Consider the following 16,861-nt stretch of genomic DNA (forward strand, 5'->3'; position numbering starts at 1 on the left):
TCTATAATTAAACATAATTATTCAGTATGTACAGATAATTGACATTGATTAATGAGAGCAAACGCACACATAGAATACATATATTTGTATATACATATAATGCATATGTATTAAGCAAAACTAAATCATATAGAAATGAGGAAAAAATACCAAAATAATATTTCGTCTTCGTCTAGATAGTTGGACGAACGAACGCAGAGACGGTGGTATGAATAGATGGATGGATGGATGGATGATTTGATGGCTGTCTGACTCGAGCATTGGGGCGGCGGCAGTCGCAGTCGCAGTCCCGTTTCTATTTTGTTTTTGCTCCCAGAACGAACCGAATGAACTATACAAGTTGAAGAGCAATGCTCGGCAATTTCAGACTTTTCTTTTGGCATCACAAATTCAAAATGGCTTTTCATACGGCGACGACGACGGCGGCAGCTACTCACTCAATTAACATAATTAACGTTTTGAGAAGCGGCCACATTTTCACAATTAATGAAAGACGCCATTTTGTGTGTGTTCGTGATGCGCGGCGAGCAGATACAACAAAAAAAAATTTGCTTAAAGGGATTAGGCAACCAACACCTACTAGACGCCGTCGGAGAGAGAGAGAGAGAGAGAACCGAGAGAGAGAGAGTGAGGAAGATAGCTGGGCGGGCAGGCGTAGGTTAATCCGGTTTCAGTCCGGTGTAAGCGAAGGTGTTAACCGTGAAGCTGTAGCTATAGATACAGATACAGCTACAGTTTGAGCTAGCAAAGTGTAAGTATCTATCTATGTTTGCATCGTGAGGGTCAAAGTTTTTATAGTGCATAGAGAATGCGGGCTGTTTGATGAATTGCCACAACCTCGCCGAGGGTGTACACAGAGTTAATCGAAGTTTAGTTTTATGGACCAAAAAGCTGTTGCGGTTCACACGGCGCAACAAAATACTATTTTTATTTTTGGCAACAAATAAAACTATTGAAGCCTTGTTTTGTCTTTTCTCTTTAATTACCGAAATTGTTGTGCACTTCTTTAGAGATACAAAATATCAAGCAGTCATGCGTAAAAGATTTGAGAGCAGTTTCAATTTTAAATTTCTTGTTAAAACTGGAACTTTTCTCACCAAAATCAAAGTATCGAAACATGATTAAGTGAGTAAAGAAAAAAAAGAGCTGCTTGAGCATTTTAATTGCTCAATTGCAGCAGACTAAAACCGGAACCGTTTGCGATGCTGGAGAGAACTCGTCGTGAATGCATGTGAAACAGCTTCGAGGCAGAGAAGCGTCAAAACGAGATCAAAAACTTGGCGCATCCCCCTCTTCACACACACTTAGTGCGCATCTTGGCAACTGGACAACTGGTTCAAGATGTTGTTGTTGTTGTTGGCTGGCTATTAGCCGTTAATTGATAGTTTTGAGAGCAAGCAACCCATTGGCGAGCATGCTGCATTTAGTTTGGGTTTGGACTAGGTTTTGTTTTTGGTTTTGGTTTGTTTGCAAAGAGATTAAATTGACTAACACTAACCTGTCTGACTTGTTTGTACTGCTCTTCAAAGCTCCAGCCATTATTCTGCTGCGATGAATTCGATGCCTCGCTGGACGTCGATGAATTTGATGCGGAATTAGCTGTAAAGTGGCGCACGTTGAGTTCAATATTCAATGGTTTCCACTCCCCACTCTTCTCTCCCCTCTTCACACAATACTCACCTTCTTTGGCGCTTGGCGCTGTTGGCGATGCAAATGAAAAGGGATGACCATTGTTGTTGTTGTTGTTGTTGCTGCTGTTGTTGTTGTTGTTGTTGCCACTGACAGCATTGCTGTTGTTGTTACTGTTCCCTCCTCCTCCTCCTCCGCCTCCTCCTGCTCCAGTTCCTCCACCACCTGCTCCACTATTGCCACCATTATTATTATTATTATTATTGACCGTATTGGCAGCCATAACTGCAGCAGCGGCCGCAGCAGCCGCAGCTGCTCCTGGCCCTCCACCGGTGGCGACTCCGTTGTATGTGGCGCCATTGCTGGCAGGCGGCACGGGCCCAAAGGATGCAGCTGCCGCAGCTGCGGCCACCGAGTTGTGGGGCATCGGAAAGGCCGAGCCGATGGTTGTGGGCAACATGTTGGCACCAAAGGCTGCTGCATGCGCCGCCGCTGCGTAGTCCTGCTCCTGCAAAGCATGCGAATCGAGATTGTTCCACTGTGAATTCAGGTTCATTGCGAAATTGTTTTTGCCTCTTTTTTTTCGGTTTTATTTATATTGAATTGAATATCAATACTCAAATAATACGATTCAAATTCCAAATCTCATTGATTTAATCGACAAATTATATAAACGCATGCGATTCAAATGTGTGTTCGACTTAAAGATGCCGTCTTCATGAATTTTTAGAAACTTAGTAGACCTTTTTTTAATTTGTTTTTAAAGTAAAGTATAAAACTTAATTTGATTGTTTACTGTGCACATTAAGTTTTACAATGAAAGTTACTTTATATGTTATGTGTATCTGTTTAGCTAAGAAGTAAGCCGTATTTATATGTTGAAAATCTGCTGAGGTATAATTTGTATAACTTGCAGAAAATTGCTGTTTTAGAAAAATTGAGATATGTGATATTTTTAAGACAGACAAAGAAACGGGTTATAAAATGTATTTTAAGGTTCTGCAAAATAATTTTGCGGTGCTTATTTATGGGATTATCATAGATTTTGTATTTATATACCCGCTAAATTTGGATACGATCAGATCAAAATTGTAGAAGTTATTTAAGAAATATTTTTGTATGGGGAAAAACGGTTAGTCTGGTATATTTTGATATATATGGTATATTTTTTGTCTATAATATATTTTAAATGCAGTACTACATCAATATACCAAATGTAGCGATTGGTATATTTCAGTATTTTTGCGACATATTAATTTGGTATATTTTAAGAATAATACCCCACTGTTAAACTATTATTCAAAATGGTTAGTGGGTATCTCACAACCGAGCACACTCTTTCAAAAATTTGAAAAGCTCACTTATCTGATAAATAAATAACTAACCGTTGTGAAATTAAAAATGGCATCAACTATGATCATGTAATTAATGGATTTTGTAAAGAATATATAAAAGAAATATTTTTTAGTATATAATATCTCTTCTTTTCTCTTTAAGTTAAGCGGTTTTTTTTATATTGCCAAATTTTTTCAGCGGAAGAATTATTGATAGTGATGTTATTTTCAATTTCGTATACACAAACAAGTTTTATTTTTCACTTTACTTTGAAGTTTTATTGTTTATTATTTATTATTATTATTTATTATTTTATTACTATTTTTATTTTGGAAATATTTATATTTTCATTTAAAAATGAATATCGAAATAAATAAGTGAGTTATGTGAGCACTTTATTGGCAATTTTTGTTATTAAACTCACCATGAGACCGACTTTCATATCACGCACTTGCATCTTGAGCTTCTCGAGAACATCGCTGTGCTGTAGATTTGGAATGCTGTGTAGTCCACTGATGCCCATGAAGCTGCCCAGAGCATTGAGCGGATGATTCGGGGGCAGCTGATGATGATGGCTGTAGATATTGAAAGAGAGTCAGAGAGAAAGGAAAGAATGTTTAAAGATTGCTACTAAGATCGATTCACTTGCAACACACCTGAGTGGCAGATCTGTTTGCTGCTCGGGACTGGCGAAATTGAGGCCAGCACCGCCGGCAACTGTGTGACTGAGCCGGGCGGCAATTGCCGCCTTGGCGCTCAGCTGATGATGCTCACCGTCAACGGAATCGCAGTCGCGCATTTCGTCATCGGTTCGATCGCCGTGGGACTGCAAAAGAGAAGGAGAGAAGAGAATAAACAAGTGAGAATTGTGTGTATGTGTGTGTGATACAATTGATGGCGGCGCTTATGCCACAACATGCGGCAACAATTGCCCACAATGAATCTCGCGAGCTCCCGCTGCGTTTTAGCCAAATGTGCAACACTTTGTCATCACGGCGGCATTCTTCTGAATATTTTTTGTAGAACTGCGTGGGCAGCATTTAGCGTTGAATGGAATTGAAGATCGGAAGAGATGGCATAGCCCCGTGCCAAAAGGACAACATTAAAACACATAAAGCGAGTGCTACAAGCAATTTCAATTGTGTTGCCAGCGAGGCGACAACAAAGCTAACCACTTAATAAATTAACAATGGCAAGCCGCGCTAATGGCAATCAACCAGAGCCAGAGCCAGAGCCACAGAGAGAAAGAGAGCTCGCTCAGAGGCAGAGGCAGAACCAAAGCAAAGCAAAGCAAAGCAAAGCTGGTCCAGGCTCAGGCTCAGGCCATTAAAAGCCCAGGGCCAGGTCACAACCATGGCGTATCCGTGGCCACAACCGTTTCAAGCGTACTATTGCCAGCCGTGACTCTGGCAACGAAGAAGTCCGCCACGCTTGGCCGCCGTCGCCTCCGACCTCCTCCTCCTCCTTGCCCCTCTTCTCACCCCTTTGGCACTTGCTACCTTTTCTTCTATGTGGCACTCCCTATCGACTCTGTCCGCTCTTTGCTTTTTATGCATTTGGAGAGGTGCAAATTAAGCGCATCTGTGACTGTGTGCAAATCGGGAATTTTCAATTTAAACACAACCAACAGCAGCAGCAGCAACATCGTCTACACACTGACACACACAAAGTAACCTGCGTTGCACAAAGTAAGCCAATGCATTGGCCAGGTTAGACCAAGCTAGACCATCGCCATCATCATCATCATCATCATTTCGATCATCATCAGCTGCTGCAACAGCATCCAATGTGTGTATACAACATTTATCGTCGTCTTCGTCTTGGTCTTTCGATGTCGTTGTCGCTGTCGTTGTTGTCGTTGTTGTCGCGTTGCTGTAATCATAAATGCAACCAAAACCAAAGCACACACTGACAATGCAATGGCCAAGAAGCTGGGCATGAGAAGAGAGTGCAACGCAGTTCCAAGAATTCTTTGAAGTTGTGCGCAGAATGCAAACGAATATACTCATGAATACGGTTACGAGTGCACTGTGCAAAAACTATGCCAACACACCCAATTTGTCTAGTTCATTTTGAGACTATCTATTTAAACTAAGTTACAGTATTTCGATATATAGTAATTGCGGAAAGTTGACAACTAATTGATTATTAGCATCAGTGATAAATGCGTATAAGAAATATTGCAACATTATGCAAAAATACAGTATATAATTAAAATTTTCTTTTTGCAATAAATATACTGAATATATACTATATACATTTAATGAAGTATATTATCGGTAGATGTACAACATTTACTATGTATATTTATTTTAGTTATTGTATACTTAATTCAGTATATTTTCGGTATATTTATTGCATACTTAATTCAGAAAATGTTAGGCAAATATTCTAATTATATACTTTAGTCTTGCACAATTTATTGATTTTTATTAAAAATGCAAATAATTTTTAATTTCACTCAAATTTATGAATATTTTTGTATAACTTTTTTTTTATTTGTTAAATTTTGTTTTATATTAAATATAAGATTTGAAATCCAATACATTACATTAAATGCTTTCGATTTCAATAGTTATAAGAAACAGAAATTAAAAACAATATTAAGATTACAACTTCAAATTATTTGGTAAAAAAAACAAACAAATTTTTAATCGTTATGGTATTGGAGTGCAAAATAAAAAGTATCCTTAGGCTATTAGTTCTAATCTGCCTTTGATATTGCTATTGTAGTGAGAGCACCACAATTTCTCCTAGCAACTTTTAAAAGATTGCTCTGCAGCAACCGTTGCATTTCTCTCAGTGTATTAGCATATGTGGATATATGGCAAAAATGTTGCTAACACCATTTGGTTAACTCATATGATATGCGGCAACACTGATATCCGACATGGCTTAAGCGCTGTAGCGCATAATGAAATGGTAACTTTTCTCTCTCTCCCCCCCTCGCGATCTCTGCGCAGCCTCCTCTCTCGTTATTTTACGTCCATCTTCTTTGTGGCTTATATGTGAGGTTGCACATATTGGCGCATTGATCGCTGCTCGCATTGGACGCTGCTTGTCCGTTCGTCTCGTCTTGGTTGGTTACTTTACTTACCAATTCGCGGTTGCCACACACATAAGTGCACACACTAATACGTGTATGTGTGTGTGTACATCAAATTAATGTAAGTTATCGAATCCATGCGAAATATGCGAGCTCTGTGGCCGATGGACGCTTCGCTGGCAACATTTTAGTTGCGGTTGCTGTTCCTATTGACGTTGCAATTGTTGTTGTCGTTGTTGTTGTGTTTGTGGCTGTTGACCAGGCCCAAACAATAATTGTGGTATAGTCTGAGCTGAGCTGTGCTGAGCTGTGGTGTAGCCACAAAGCAAAAGGCATGCAACGTTTACGCCAAGTTGCACCTATAAAATGTCTAATTAATGCACAACGAATTTGTGCCGCTTTTAATGCTGCATTGTACCTTGGATTGCCAGTTGCAGTTGCACAAATTGCCCTGTATTTTCCTTCTTTTTTTTTTTGTTTGATGCAGCTCGTTAACTGATCGATAACGAATCGATAAATCAGTTGCATAAGAGCGCACACATTGCTTTGCATATGAACGAAGAAAACAAGCCGCAGCTAACTCTAATTAAATTAAACCCAAATGACACTAAACAGTTCATAAGAATGCAAATGTATAATTAAGTGTGGAATTTTAAATTGCAAATTTGCAATTTCCTATTTGAATAATTTTTGTTGAAATTAAGAAAATAAGAAGAAAACTCTTATAACAATACAAGCAACAGAATATCGCAATTTTCGCACAACAATAAAATCTTATGGAATACAAACAAACATATTAGTATATTTATTCAAGAATTTGGCTTTACGAATTTATCTGGATGCAGTTGTTAAGCAGCCTCTAAAAATAAAATTCATTTATGTACACAGAGAGAAAAAATTTAGCAACAAAAAGATTGCAAATCTTGATTTACGATTTTTTAGATATTAATAAAATCTTAAAATAAGATTCTTGGGTTAAAAATATTTAAAAGTAGATTGCAAAATCTTGATTTAAGATTTTTTAGTTCTTAAAATAAGATCTTTAGGTTAAAAAATCTTAAATTAAGATTTTTATGCTAAATTTTAAGATTATAAACATTCTGTTTTAAGATTAAAATCTTGTTTTAAGAATGATTTATTCTAGATTGAAAGGAAGACTTGCAAATCTTAATTTAAGAACTTTTCGATCTTAAAAAGAATCTTAAAGCAAGATTTTTAGGATGCAGTTAATGAGCAACCTCCAAAAATGAAATTAATTTATGTTCATATATGAAAAAAACTGCGTCCTAGGCTGAAATCTTTTGAATTAGTATGGAATATTTGTAAAGCATCATTTTTTTTATTCCCTCTAGCATGAACAGTTATTTGTGAATTGTTTATTAACAAAAAAAATAACAATGACAAAAACATTTTAATTTCAGAACAATTTAAACACTTTTAAATAAACCATAAATAATTCAATGTTTAAATTGCATTTAAAATTTTAACTGCATTCAATAGATTTTTTGCATTTTACGCCTAGATTAGAAAAAACCTTCGTTGAAAAAAAAATCATAAAAATAAAAATCAGTTGTTTATTCACTTTGTTATTCATATAGATCACAATTTGAACTATATATTATGCGAGTATCTGCTTTTGTCATCCCACTTTGAAGCATATTGCGCATACTTATCTCCAGGTCGTCAAATTTGAAGGTCCCACGACTATAATATCCATATGCAATTATGTGTGGCTGTCGCATAAATCAAGTGTCGCACGATAAGCTGTACTAGTTTTTGTTTGTTTTTGTGTTTTTGTGTTTTTGGTATTCCGCAAAACATTAAGTAATTTGAAGTAAGTTGTAGGGAAAACACCGAGTCGTTAATGATCGAGAAAAACGAGCAAGGGAAAACACACACACAAAAAAAATATAGGCAAAAGGAAATATATATATGCGGTAGATAGATAATGTATTAGTTGTACACCTACATGTTAGTTCCATTATTTTGGATTGATAAAGACACGTCGCGACGTGTTATCGGTTTTTAACTTTTACCAAAGCCATTTCATAAGAAAGCCGAAAAGACATTAAATCGCAATTAGACCTGCTGCAGAAGTCGCCACAATGGTTGCGCACTGAGTGCACCCACTGGGCCAAGATACGGATACAAGTGTGTGTCTATATCTCTATATATGTGTACCACACAATGTTGTTGAGAGTGTAGATGGGGGGGAGGCCCCGTTGATTGCAATTTACTTTAATAGCTTTCGATGCACCGCAAAAGGTGCACAATGACAACAACAACAGCAACTTGTATGACAAGATGGGGGCACAAAGAGCCGACTGCTTTTCTGAGGAACTAAATGTGGCAGCTATCTAACTGCAAATTCAATTTATTTGCTGCTGACAGTTTTTATCACTAATTACTATAGTTTACAATTATTTTCGATTGAGAAATGCAACTCAATTTATTATCATTGCATTTGACCACAAATGCAATTTACTTAATTTGTTGTCAGCATTGTTGCATTGACAAATTGTCGGAAGCACTCACAGACAGAGCTGCAAGATCTGCTGCCGTCGGCATTCAACTGCCGACTCAACAAACAAAAATCTGTAATTGCGGAAAAGATACACACAGCGAGAGAGAAAGAGTGAGAGTGCGAGAAAGGGAGGGGAAAGTTAGACTGTTGGTCTGTTGGACAGATCCGTGCCGCATGTGCAACATGCCGTGCTAATTTTGAAACAAAAGGACGCGCCGTTTGCGGCCACTGGAAATGCATAATGTGACAAAGCGTTGCCCGAGTGCCGATTGCCGACTGCCGATTGCCCAGTGGCAAGCTGTGAAGGGCGCAGCATGCAAACAGGATGAACTAACTACCAAAGCAGTTCGTTTCCAGTTCTTCTCGATGATCCAGGCAGGCAGGCAGACAAACCGTTTATTGTGTGAAGGATTAAGATTATATGGCAGGCTTATCCATCTCTTTCACTCTCACCATCTACTCTTCCATTCACACTCTCATTCAGTCTATGCGTGTGTTTTTTTTTAGGTTGAACTGTAAACTAGATGTCCTAATGTTCTTATGATTCAAGTGTTCTCTGGGCGTGCTGGCGTCTTAAGTTTATTAACGTCGCATTCTCATTGTACAAATTTCAGGAATTATCTATTATAATGCTGGGACATGCAGCTATAATGTATTTACATTTTCTCAGAATACTATATTTCATAGTCATAGAACTTAACCAGTAATAGAGTTGTCACTTGGCAAATTGTTGCATCGCATTGTAACTATTAAAAAAATTATAGTATGTGTTTGCTGAGTAATTCTGTTAAAGTTGAATTAATTTATGTGGGTTTTTCAAAAACTACATTGACAAATAAGCAAATCTATTTCGGATTTTAATAATGACTTTCAAGCAAGTAAGTTATTTTGTATCTATTTTGTGCTATCTTTGTAATGTGTTCTATTATTTATAACAACTGTACTTAAGTACTATATATTACTGAACGCATCATGTCGATACTATTCTTAGTAAATTATTATTATTTAATTTAAATAAAAACGATATTTTAATATAAAAAAGACTGTGCTAGCTGTGAACTTTGAAATAGCAGTGAGAGAGAAAAAATGTAAATAACGGATATTATCATATTCCTGTTTGTTAGTTGATCCCTGGCACATTATTTTTGTAAAATACATCATAGAGGTAGGAAACAAGCAAAAAAAAACACCGATTTGTTCAGTTTTTCTGTAATTTTTATATTTTACATCACTTTTTGGCTGCTTTTTGCTTTTCTTCCACAAAAAAAAACCGAAATTCTTTTTAATTATATATTATATTATTTCCCTTAAATACTTTATTTATTAAAAACAAATAAAATTTTTTATTTTAAGAAAAAATGGTAAAAATTTAAAAGAAACTCACTGCGTACAATTTTTGTTGATTCTAAATTGAACATAGAATTGATAAATAAAGTAAAAATGATATTACTTTCTTTCATTTAAGATCTCTTTATTTACTATTCAGAAATTTTTCAGAAATTAGAATTTTCTTGAACACAAAGTGTCTTTAATTTGCGAGAATTTAGTTCAAAGTCTCACATTAAGTTGATTAGCATCGTAAAAATTCTCGATTAAGTAAGAACGTAAATGCATTATATGTTTCTATATGTACATGAATGCATATGAGAGATGGTATAAAATTTAAATGGCGGCTTCTCTCACATCTGAATAAAAATGCGCGCAGACATAAATAAAAATTGCTCATTTACGCATCTTCCCCGTGGCGAATTATTTCAACGCGCAGCGACGATGACGACAACAACTTCGAGCAACAAGCAAGAACAACAACAACAAGAGTAAAGGAAAAAAAAATTAAAAAATAAAAAGTACATATTAAGGGCAGGACCAAAACATGTGCAACGTGGTCGATACGGAAACGCCGCTGCAGGCGGAGAGCATGAAAATAAAATTAAAATGCAAAACGTATCTGTGAGATACTTACAAACAGACGCAGATAAGTACACACACATGTGTGTGTGCGTGAGTGCATGTGAGTGTTTGTATGTGTGTGTGCAGGTTTATGTTTGTATGCGTCGCGTATTTCATTCGCTCGCAACGCGACGAAGCGGAAAAAATAAAGCGAATAAAATATAAAAATGGAAACAACAAAACAGCAACTGAAACCGAAACGGGCAACAAACATAATGGCGCATTCGTTGTGCCGGTTGCCCGCTGGCTGGCTGCGTGGCTGGACGAACGAGTGAGCAAGAAGAGTAAGTGAATGAGTGAGAAGAGTGAGCGAGCCAGCAAGCTCGCGCCCCCCCTCCCGCAACCCTTTAGCCCAAAGCCCTCCCCAAGAGCCAACTACCCACTATTATATGGGCACTGCACGCACGCCCATGTTACGTGTGTGTATGCGTGTGTGTGTGTGTCTGAGTAAAGGCAGACGAAAATTTCGCGTAAACAATAAAATTACAAAAAGCAGAATAAGGAAAGAAAAAAAGCAACTATGAAACCGGTTAAAAAATGGCAAATGGATAAGGGCCAAAAGTCTGCTGTTGTAAGTTTGAAGTCTGACGGATTCTCGCTGGTGGTTTTCTTTAGCTAGTTTCGATAGCAGGCAGGGCGGCAATTGTAATTAAAAAAAATCCACTGCATTGTTTTTATTACAAGCGACGAGGACAAGACGACAGCTCAATACGAGCAAACACACGCACACAAACACACACACACATGCAACGCTTAGCTGTGGATCGTATCGACGATAAACGAGCTTTTTGCCCGCTTCAACTCAACTAATTTCTTTTCGCATTCGCTTATTCATTCATTTAATATCGTTGCGCTCGCACACGCGAGCGAGAGAGCTTTCGTGTCGTTCTTCTTCTTTTTGTTTTTGCAATGCAGAAAAAAAAAAGCCACGCCCTTTAGCAACGCGTCGCGAGTCGCGACGCGACGTTCGTTGAGGGGTTATTAGTGTTTTGATAATAAGCTTTTATATACAGTTTCATTAGGTGTGCGTGTGTGCATGTGCATGTGCTTGTGTTGTTTACTACTTTTTATCGCAACTCATTCGCAAATGCAGCTGCTGGAACTACTGCTTGCCAATGCTGGAAATGCAAAATTCTAATTAACAATTTTATTAGCTATGGTTGAAAAATAATTCATAAATTCATTTTCAGCCAAACTGTAATAATCATAATTTTTATTAGTTTTTTGTGTGCTTTTTGGCATTTGTCGCCATTGCTTTTTATTGCCATTGTTCTTATTGCTTTGACATTTGGTATTTTTCTATAGTCGGTTTTTTTTCTACTTGCTTGCTGTATTTCTTTTTAAATTAAATTAAAAAAATGTCGCTAGTATACACAAGTCTGATGACGTCACATTTTCAAATTCAAGATCACCTTCCCCTCGCTTTCCACAACATCCTCCAACCCCTCACAGAGCAGCTGACACTAAAAGCAACAAATTTCTTTTGTCATTGCGGTTGAAAGCTCAGCGCCATCCAAAGTGCCCCAAAGGGGGCGCCACTATCGCTGCCGTTGCTGTGACTCTCTGATACTTAATCAAATATTTTTACCGCCCTGACACACGTTATGCAACAACAACAAGAACAAGAAAAACAACAACGTCATATATAGACACTTGCCCCCCGAGAGCGCAACAAAAACAGAATTTAATACAAATCGTTGGCTGTCAGCGTACAAGAAGCCAAACAAATTATAACAGGTGCCGTTGCTTTTGCCTTTTTGCTGAGTGCATTAAGAATCAAACCAAACCGAAACGTTGCCGAACCGAACCGAAGACACAGACATGCCCCCAAGCCATTGGGATTGAGTCCAGGAATGCTGTGGGGAGAGGGAAGAATGATGGAGGAGGAGGGGGGTCGAATCAGCTAATTTTCCATTGCTTCATAGCCATACACAAATAAATATATAATGCCTAAGCAGAGTGCTAAACTGTTAGGAATCTGTAAAGCAAAACGGCAGTTAACGTCACTGAGATTCAGACACAAACACACAGACACACAGAGGCACAGAGAGACACTCACACTTCTTGCTCTCGCAGACAGAGAGAGCGAGAGAGGAGCATGAGCTCCCACAGTCCACAGAGTGATTTAATGTGGGAACTGCCAATGGCGCTGATGTTAAACACGTGCGATGCCGGACAACGACGCCCTCCCCCGTAATAATTCTCCTTCACTTCTCTTCTCTTTTTGTTTTTTTGGAGTTCAACAATTGTCCCATGTTGCATATTGTCTTGTTCAATGGGGTTATATTGCTTGATTTAATTTAAAAACGATTCAAAAATCAAGCCAAACTTCAATCGTTTTAAACTGTGCGTTTAACCCAAGTAATTAAAGCTGTTGCTCTTGTTGCTGATGCCTCAAATAACGACCGACCACAAGATGCTGTTGCTGCTGCTGCTGCAGCAATGGGGCACGATTTTAACTGGCAACTGGCAGCTTCGAATCCAATTGCAAGCAACTTCTACTTCAGCTACGAGAGAGGCTCGCTTCATTTGAAAATTTATGACTTTTTGACAGCCCACATTATTGTTTAATCGTGACTTTTGGGCAAATCTCAGGCTCGTTTGCGGCAGCAATTCACTCTGTGGCATGCTTGTTGCATGGCTTGCTTCTAGGATTTGTTGATATGACCATTGATACTCGCTCGTATTAAAAATCGGACGCGCGAATGCGACCAGCATAAAATGCGACACTCTATTAAATTTTAAAGCGGATTCCTTAATTCCGATCGATCGACTGTGGCGTTGGCTTAATTAAAAACACCCACATGTGGCAAATCACAACACCATTCAATTGAAATTAAAATTGAATTTGAAACTGAAATTGAAATTGATACAGCCGAACCCTCCCAACCCCGATCGGATCGATTCGCACGTTCAATTAACACGGCCCAAAACTCTTTGACATTTATATATGAAATTTCATGCAAAGCAGTCAAGAATCGGGTGGATTCATATTATACACTCGTTTTGTGGAATGGAGTGTGAGTAAGAACAAGTAGGTGGATGACCAAGAGTCGATGGCGATGTCGATGACGATGACGAGAATGATGACTGGGTACAATGTTTGCACAGCGCTATCAAAGGGGGCAATTCGGAGGAGATGGATGGAAATGTCCAAAAGCGAAGCTATTAAAAATTATGTAAATAAAGTATGTACACTAAGAGAAAAGTTACGTAAAATCAATGTGAAACAAGTGCGAACACTTTAGTTGAGAGTGCTCGACATCCAAATTTAAAATAAACTTGTTTTGTGTAATAAATACAGCAAATTTCAAGTGTATAGCTCTCAAAGCGTTTGAGATATACGCATTTACATTAACGGACGGACAGACAGACAGACGGATTTTGCAAAATTACATACATAAATTATACTGCAAAGAGTCAGAGATAGCTCCTTTAACACTGAGCATAGATTTAAACCAAAAATAAACTATTTTTTCATTAAAAAAAAAATCCATTGAAATTATAAGGAAAGGAAGAACTGAAAATAAAAGTGTCCTGAATAAATAAAAATAAAATTAAATATGAAATTTATAGTTGTGCCAAACTTAGATGTAAAAGTTTCAACATGAATATTATTGATGCCAAAAAAAGTGAAATATGTAAAAATTAAAGCTTTTAGATTGTAATCCTAGTACGAAACGAACTTCAAACTTTTTTCGCAGTGTAGAAAAGTATGTATAAAGTCTGGCTCATTGTTGATCAACGCGGCACACTGTCTATCAACACTGAAATAAAAATGAAAGAAAAACAAAAGGCCTAACAAGAGTTTTATTGAAGAAGACACACACACACACATACACACACAGCTTTCATACCTGTACGTACCTATGCACAAACACACAGACTGGGAGAGTGTGTGTGCTTGGTAGAGAGGCAATAAAACCCATTTAATATTCATTTAAGGTACTAACAAATAATGCAAATATTTGAACATTTTATTTACATATGAACGCCATCAAAGAGTCGAATTGAAAGAGATCTTTCAATTGATGAAAGGTGAACGAGATCCCACAGAAGGCCTATACAACTACTCAGAGGCAGAGGCAAAGGTATAGGCCTGGTCGTCTCCAAGAGGCAGCTCACAAAACAGATGAATCTATTTGTGTTTATGAGTGTGTCTGTATGCACTTAGTGTGCGTGTGAGAGTGTGTGTGTATAATAAATGCGTTGTATGACCATTTAGCATGTCACCTTTTAACGGCTCCACGGCAAACAAAACGAAAACATCAACGGCAAAAACTCAATAACCAATATAACTCGCCTCTGCTTAATTTTGAATCAACAATTTAACATTATAATTACGTTTCGAATCATCTGCAAACACACAGACACCAAGAATTGCATCAATACTCAAAGCTCAAAGCTTTTCGTCATCATTATCAACATCATCATCATCATCGTCACCATATCCCGGCCAAAATGCTGTGTGAGAGTGAGACGGCAAAAGTGATCGTTTCTGTTTCTGGTTTGTTAGTTGCCGGCGGCAAAACGGCAGCAATAATGAATAATAATCATAATAATAATTGGCAACAATTTTCATATTGGTTGTGACAGCATTTTTGTATTGTGCATAATGATGTTTGATTTGCAACATAAAAAATGTCATAAAAATGCAAAATAAGCAAAACATTTAAAATAAGACATTACTGATTAACCAACATAGTACAAGTTTGTAATGGTAAATTTCATTATTTCCACATACTTAGCAAATGATTAACACTTTTAAGACCCCACTAACTAACTGTTAATAGTTTTTTTGCTTACCAAATCATCACCCAAATCGGAATCGCGTTCAATATTGTTGGTTGAACGGCCGCTACAGTCCATAGTCGGATGCACTCGAAGTTGCATTACGAACTAGTTCAGGTATTCGCAATTTCTAGTTAATTTGAATTGTGAAGAAACACAGTTTTGCAGTTTTGTTTCAATTTTTCATCCACTTTCTATGTACGTAAATTTACACAGCACTCTTCGATGTTGTTGTTGTTGGTGTTTCTTTTATTTCCCTCTTTCTTTGCTTTTACTTTGACTCCTGCGTTTGCATTGCCGAATTCACACTTTTCGCTTTTGGTTTTGCTACTTTGCTGCTGTTGTTGTTGTTGTTAATATTACTTTCGTCTCAGCAAGGCAAAAGGAAACTGCGATTAAGCACCGTTTGTTCGAACACAGATCCCGCGTTATTTCTTTTTGTGTTTAATTTCTAAGCTTGTTTTGCATTTGCGTTTGCTTTTGCTTTTGATATAATGTAATTTAGATAAACACTAAATCTGTTTCATCTGAAGTGTTTTCTTGCACTGCAATCGTTCTGCTTATCGATAACTCCTTATTTTCACGCACACACATTCACACACAGAGAGCGATTAACATTTAATTTACATTTAAACAAACGGCGCTGCGTTGTTGTGATTGTTGTTGTCGATGTTGCTTGGTATTATTAATGTTGATGTTGTTATTGTTACCTGCTGGTGCCTGATCGTTGACGAGATCGGCTCCTGTTGCTTATTAATTAACAATTTGTTCATTTATTTCACGTTTAATATCGCGCACTGTCCGCCGCATTCGCCCGACGCACACGGAACTCCAATTGGGAATAAAAATGATTCTCTCAGCACATCAAAAACGATGCGAGGCGTCGCGACCAAAGGCAAAACGCGCGCGCCCAAAACTGCCGCTCTCACTCTCTCACTGCAAGACTCTCTGGAACGTCTGGCAAACGAAACAGAGTGCCAAGAGCTCTCGTGTTCGTTTATGTGTGTGTTGTGCCGTTTCCATTCCGTTTTGAATATTATGTGATGCGCCGCCGCTCTCTCGCTCGCCAGCTGGTCTGGTCTCGCTGACTGGCCAATCGGATTGTCGTTTCAGCTGCGCTCAGGTGGCATTCAATTAAATTTGTAATCGTAATCTATGCAATACGAAAGTCGTGTATATATACAATGCGCTTGCCGCTCATTCGTTCGTCACAGGCACACACACACACACACACACAGACACACGCACGTAAGTATACACAGCAATTGCCGCTCGCACTCGCACACGTTTATACGAGTATGTGCCTCCCCACCGCCCTTCTCTATCTACCAACACTGTGGAGCATGCTTATGATGCTTGATTCAAGTGCTATTTGCTCAGAGTTTCTTACTAGCTCCTTTTTGCATCGAAATTATGTAGTACAGTGTTTTGCTATATAGTGATGTACGTACATACATACATATGTATTCATTATTTGTGTATATTTCAATCATAAATGTGGCGCTTTTTTATACGCGATTTAATTTCAAATACGCCCTTTTCATGCGGAGAATTGTAGTTTTGTGGGGCGTTAACATTTTGTCTGG

The 16,861-nt window shown here is 37.9% G+C and overlaps 1 protein-coding gene across 3 annotated transcripts in view; it reads right to left on the reverse strand.

Moving 5' to 3' along the window:
• The window catches only part of LOC132789528 (protein dead ringer), a 30,147-nt gene extending 14,026 nt beyond the window's left edge, over nucleotides 1–16,121 (reverse strand). Inside the window, exons 1-5 of one of the 3 annotated variants that reach the window (XM_060797593.1) lie at nucleotides 15,986–16,121; nucleotides 3,621–3,790; nucleotides 3,389–3,539; nucleotides 1,681–2,137; nucleotides 1,499–1,599 (exon numbers count right to left, since the gene is read on the reverse strand). In XM_060797593.1, coding sequence (XP_060653576.1) covers nucleotides 1,499–1,599; nucleotides 1,681–2,137; nucleotides 3,389–3,539; nucleotides 3,621–3,790; nucleotides 15,986–16,048 — 942 coding nt within the window. In that variant the 5' untranslated portion in view covers nucleotides 16,049–16,121. Of the gene's footprint in view, nucleotides 1–1,498; nucleotides 2,138–3,388; nucleotides 3,540–3,620; nucleotides 3,791–15,290 lie in introns of all 3 variants that reach the window. The other 2 variants (XM_060797591.1, XM_060797590.1) reach the window with 2 other exon arrangements.
• Between the last annotated feature and the right edge of the window lie 740 nt (nucleotides 16,122–16,861).

The sequence above is a fragment of the Drosophila nasuta genome, chromosome 3 (assembly GCF_023558535.2).
Source record: "Drosophila nasuta strain 15112-1781.00 chromosome 3, ASM2355853v1, whole genome shotgun sequence".
Taxonomy (NCBI): domain Eukaryota; kingdom Metazoa; phylum Arthropoda; class Insecta; order Diptera; family Drosophilidae; genus Drosophila; species Drosophila nasuta.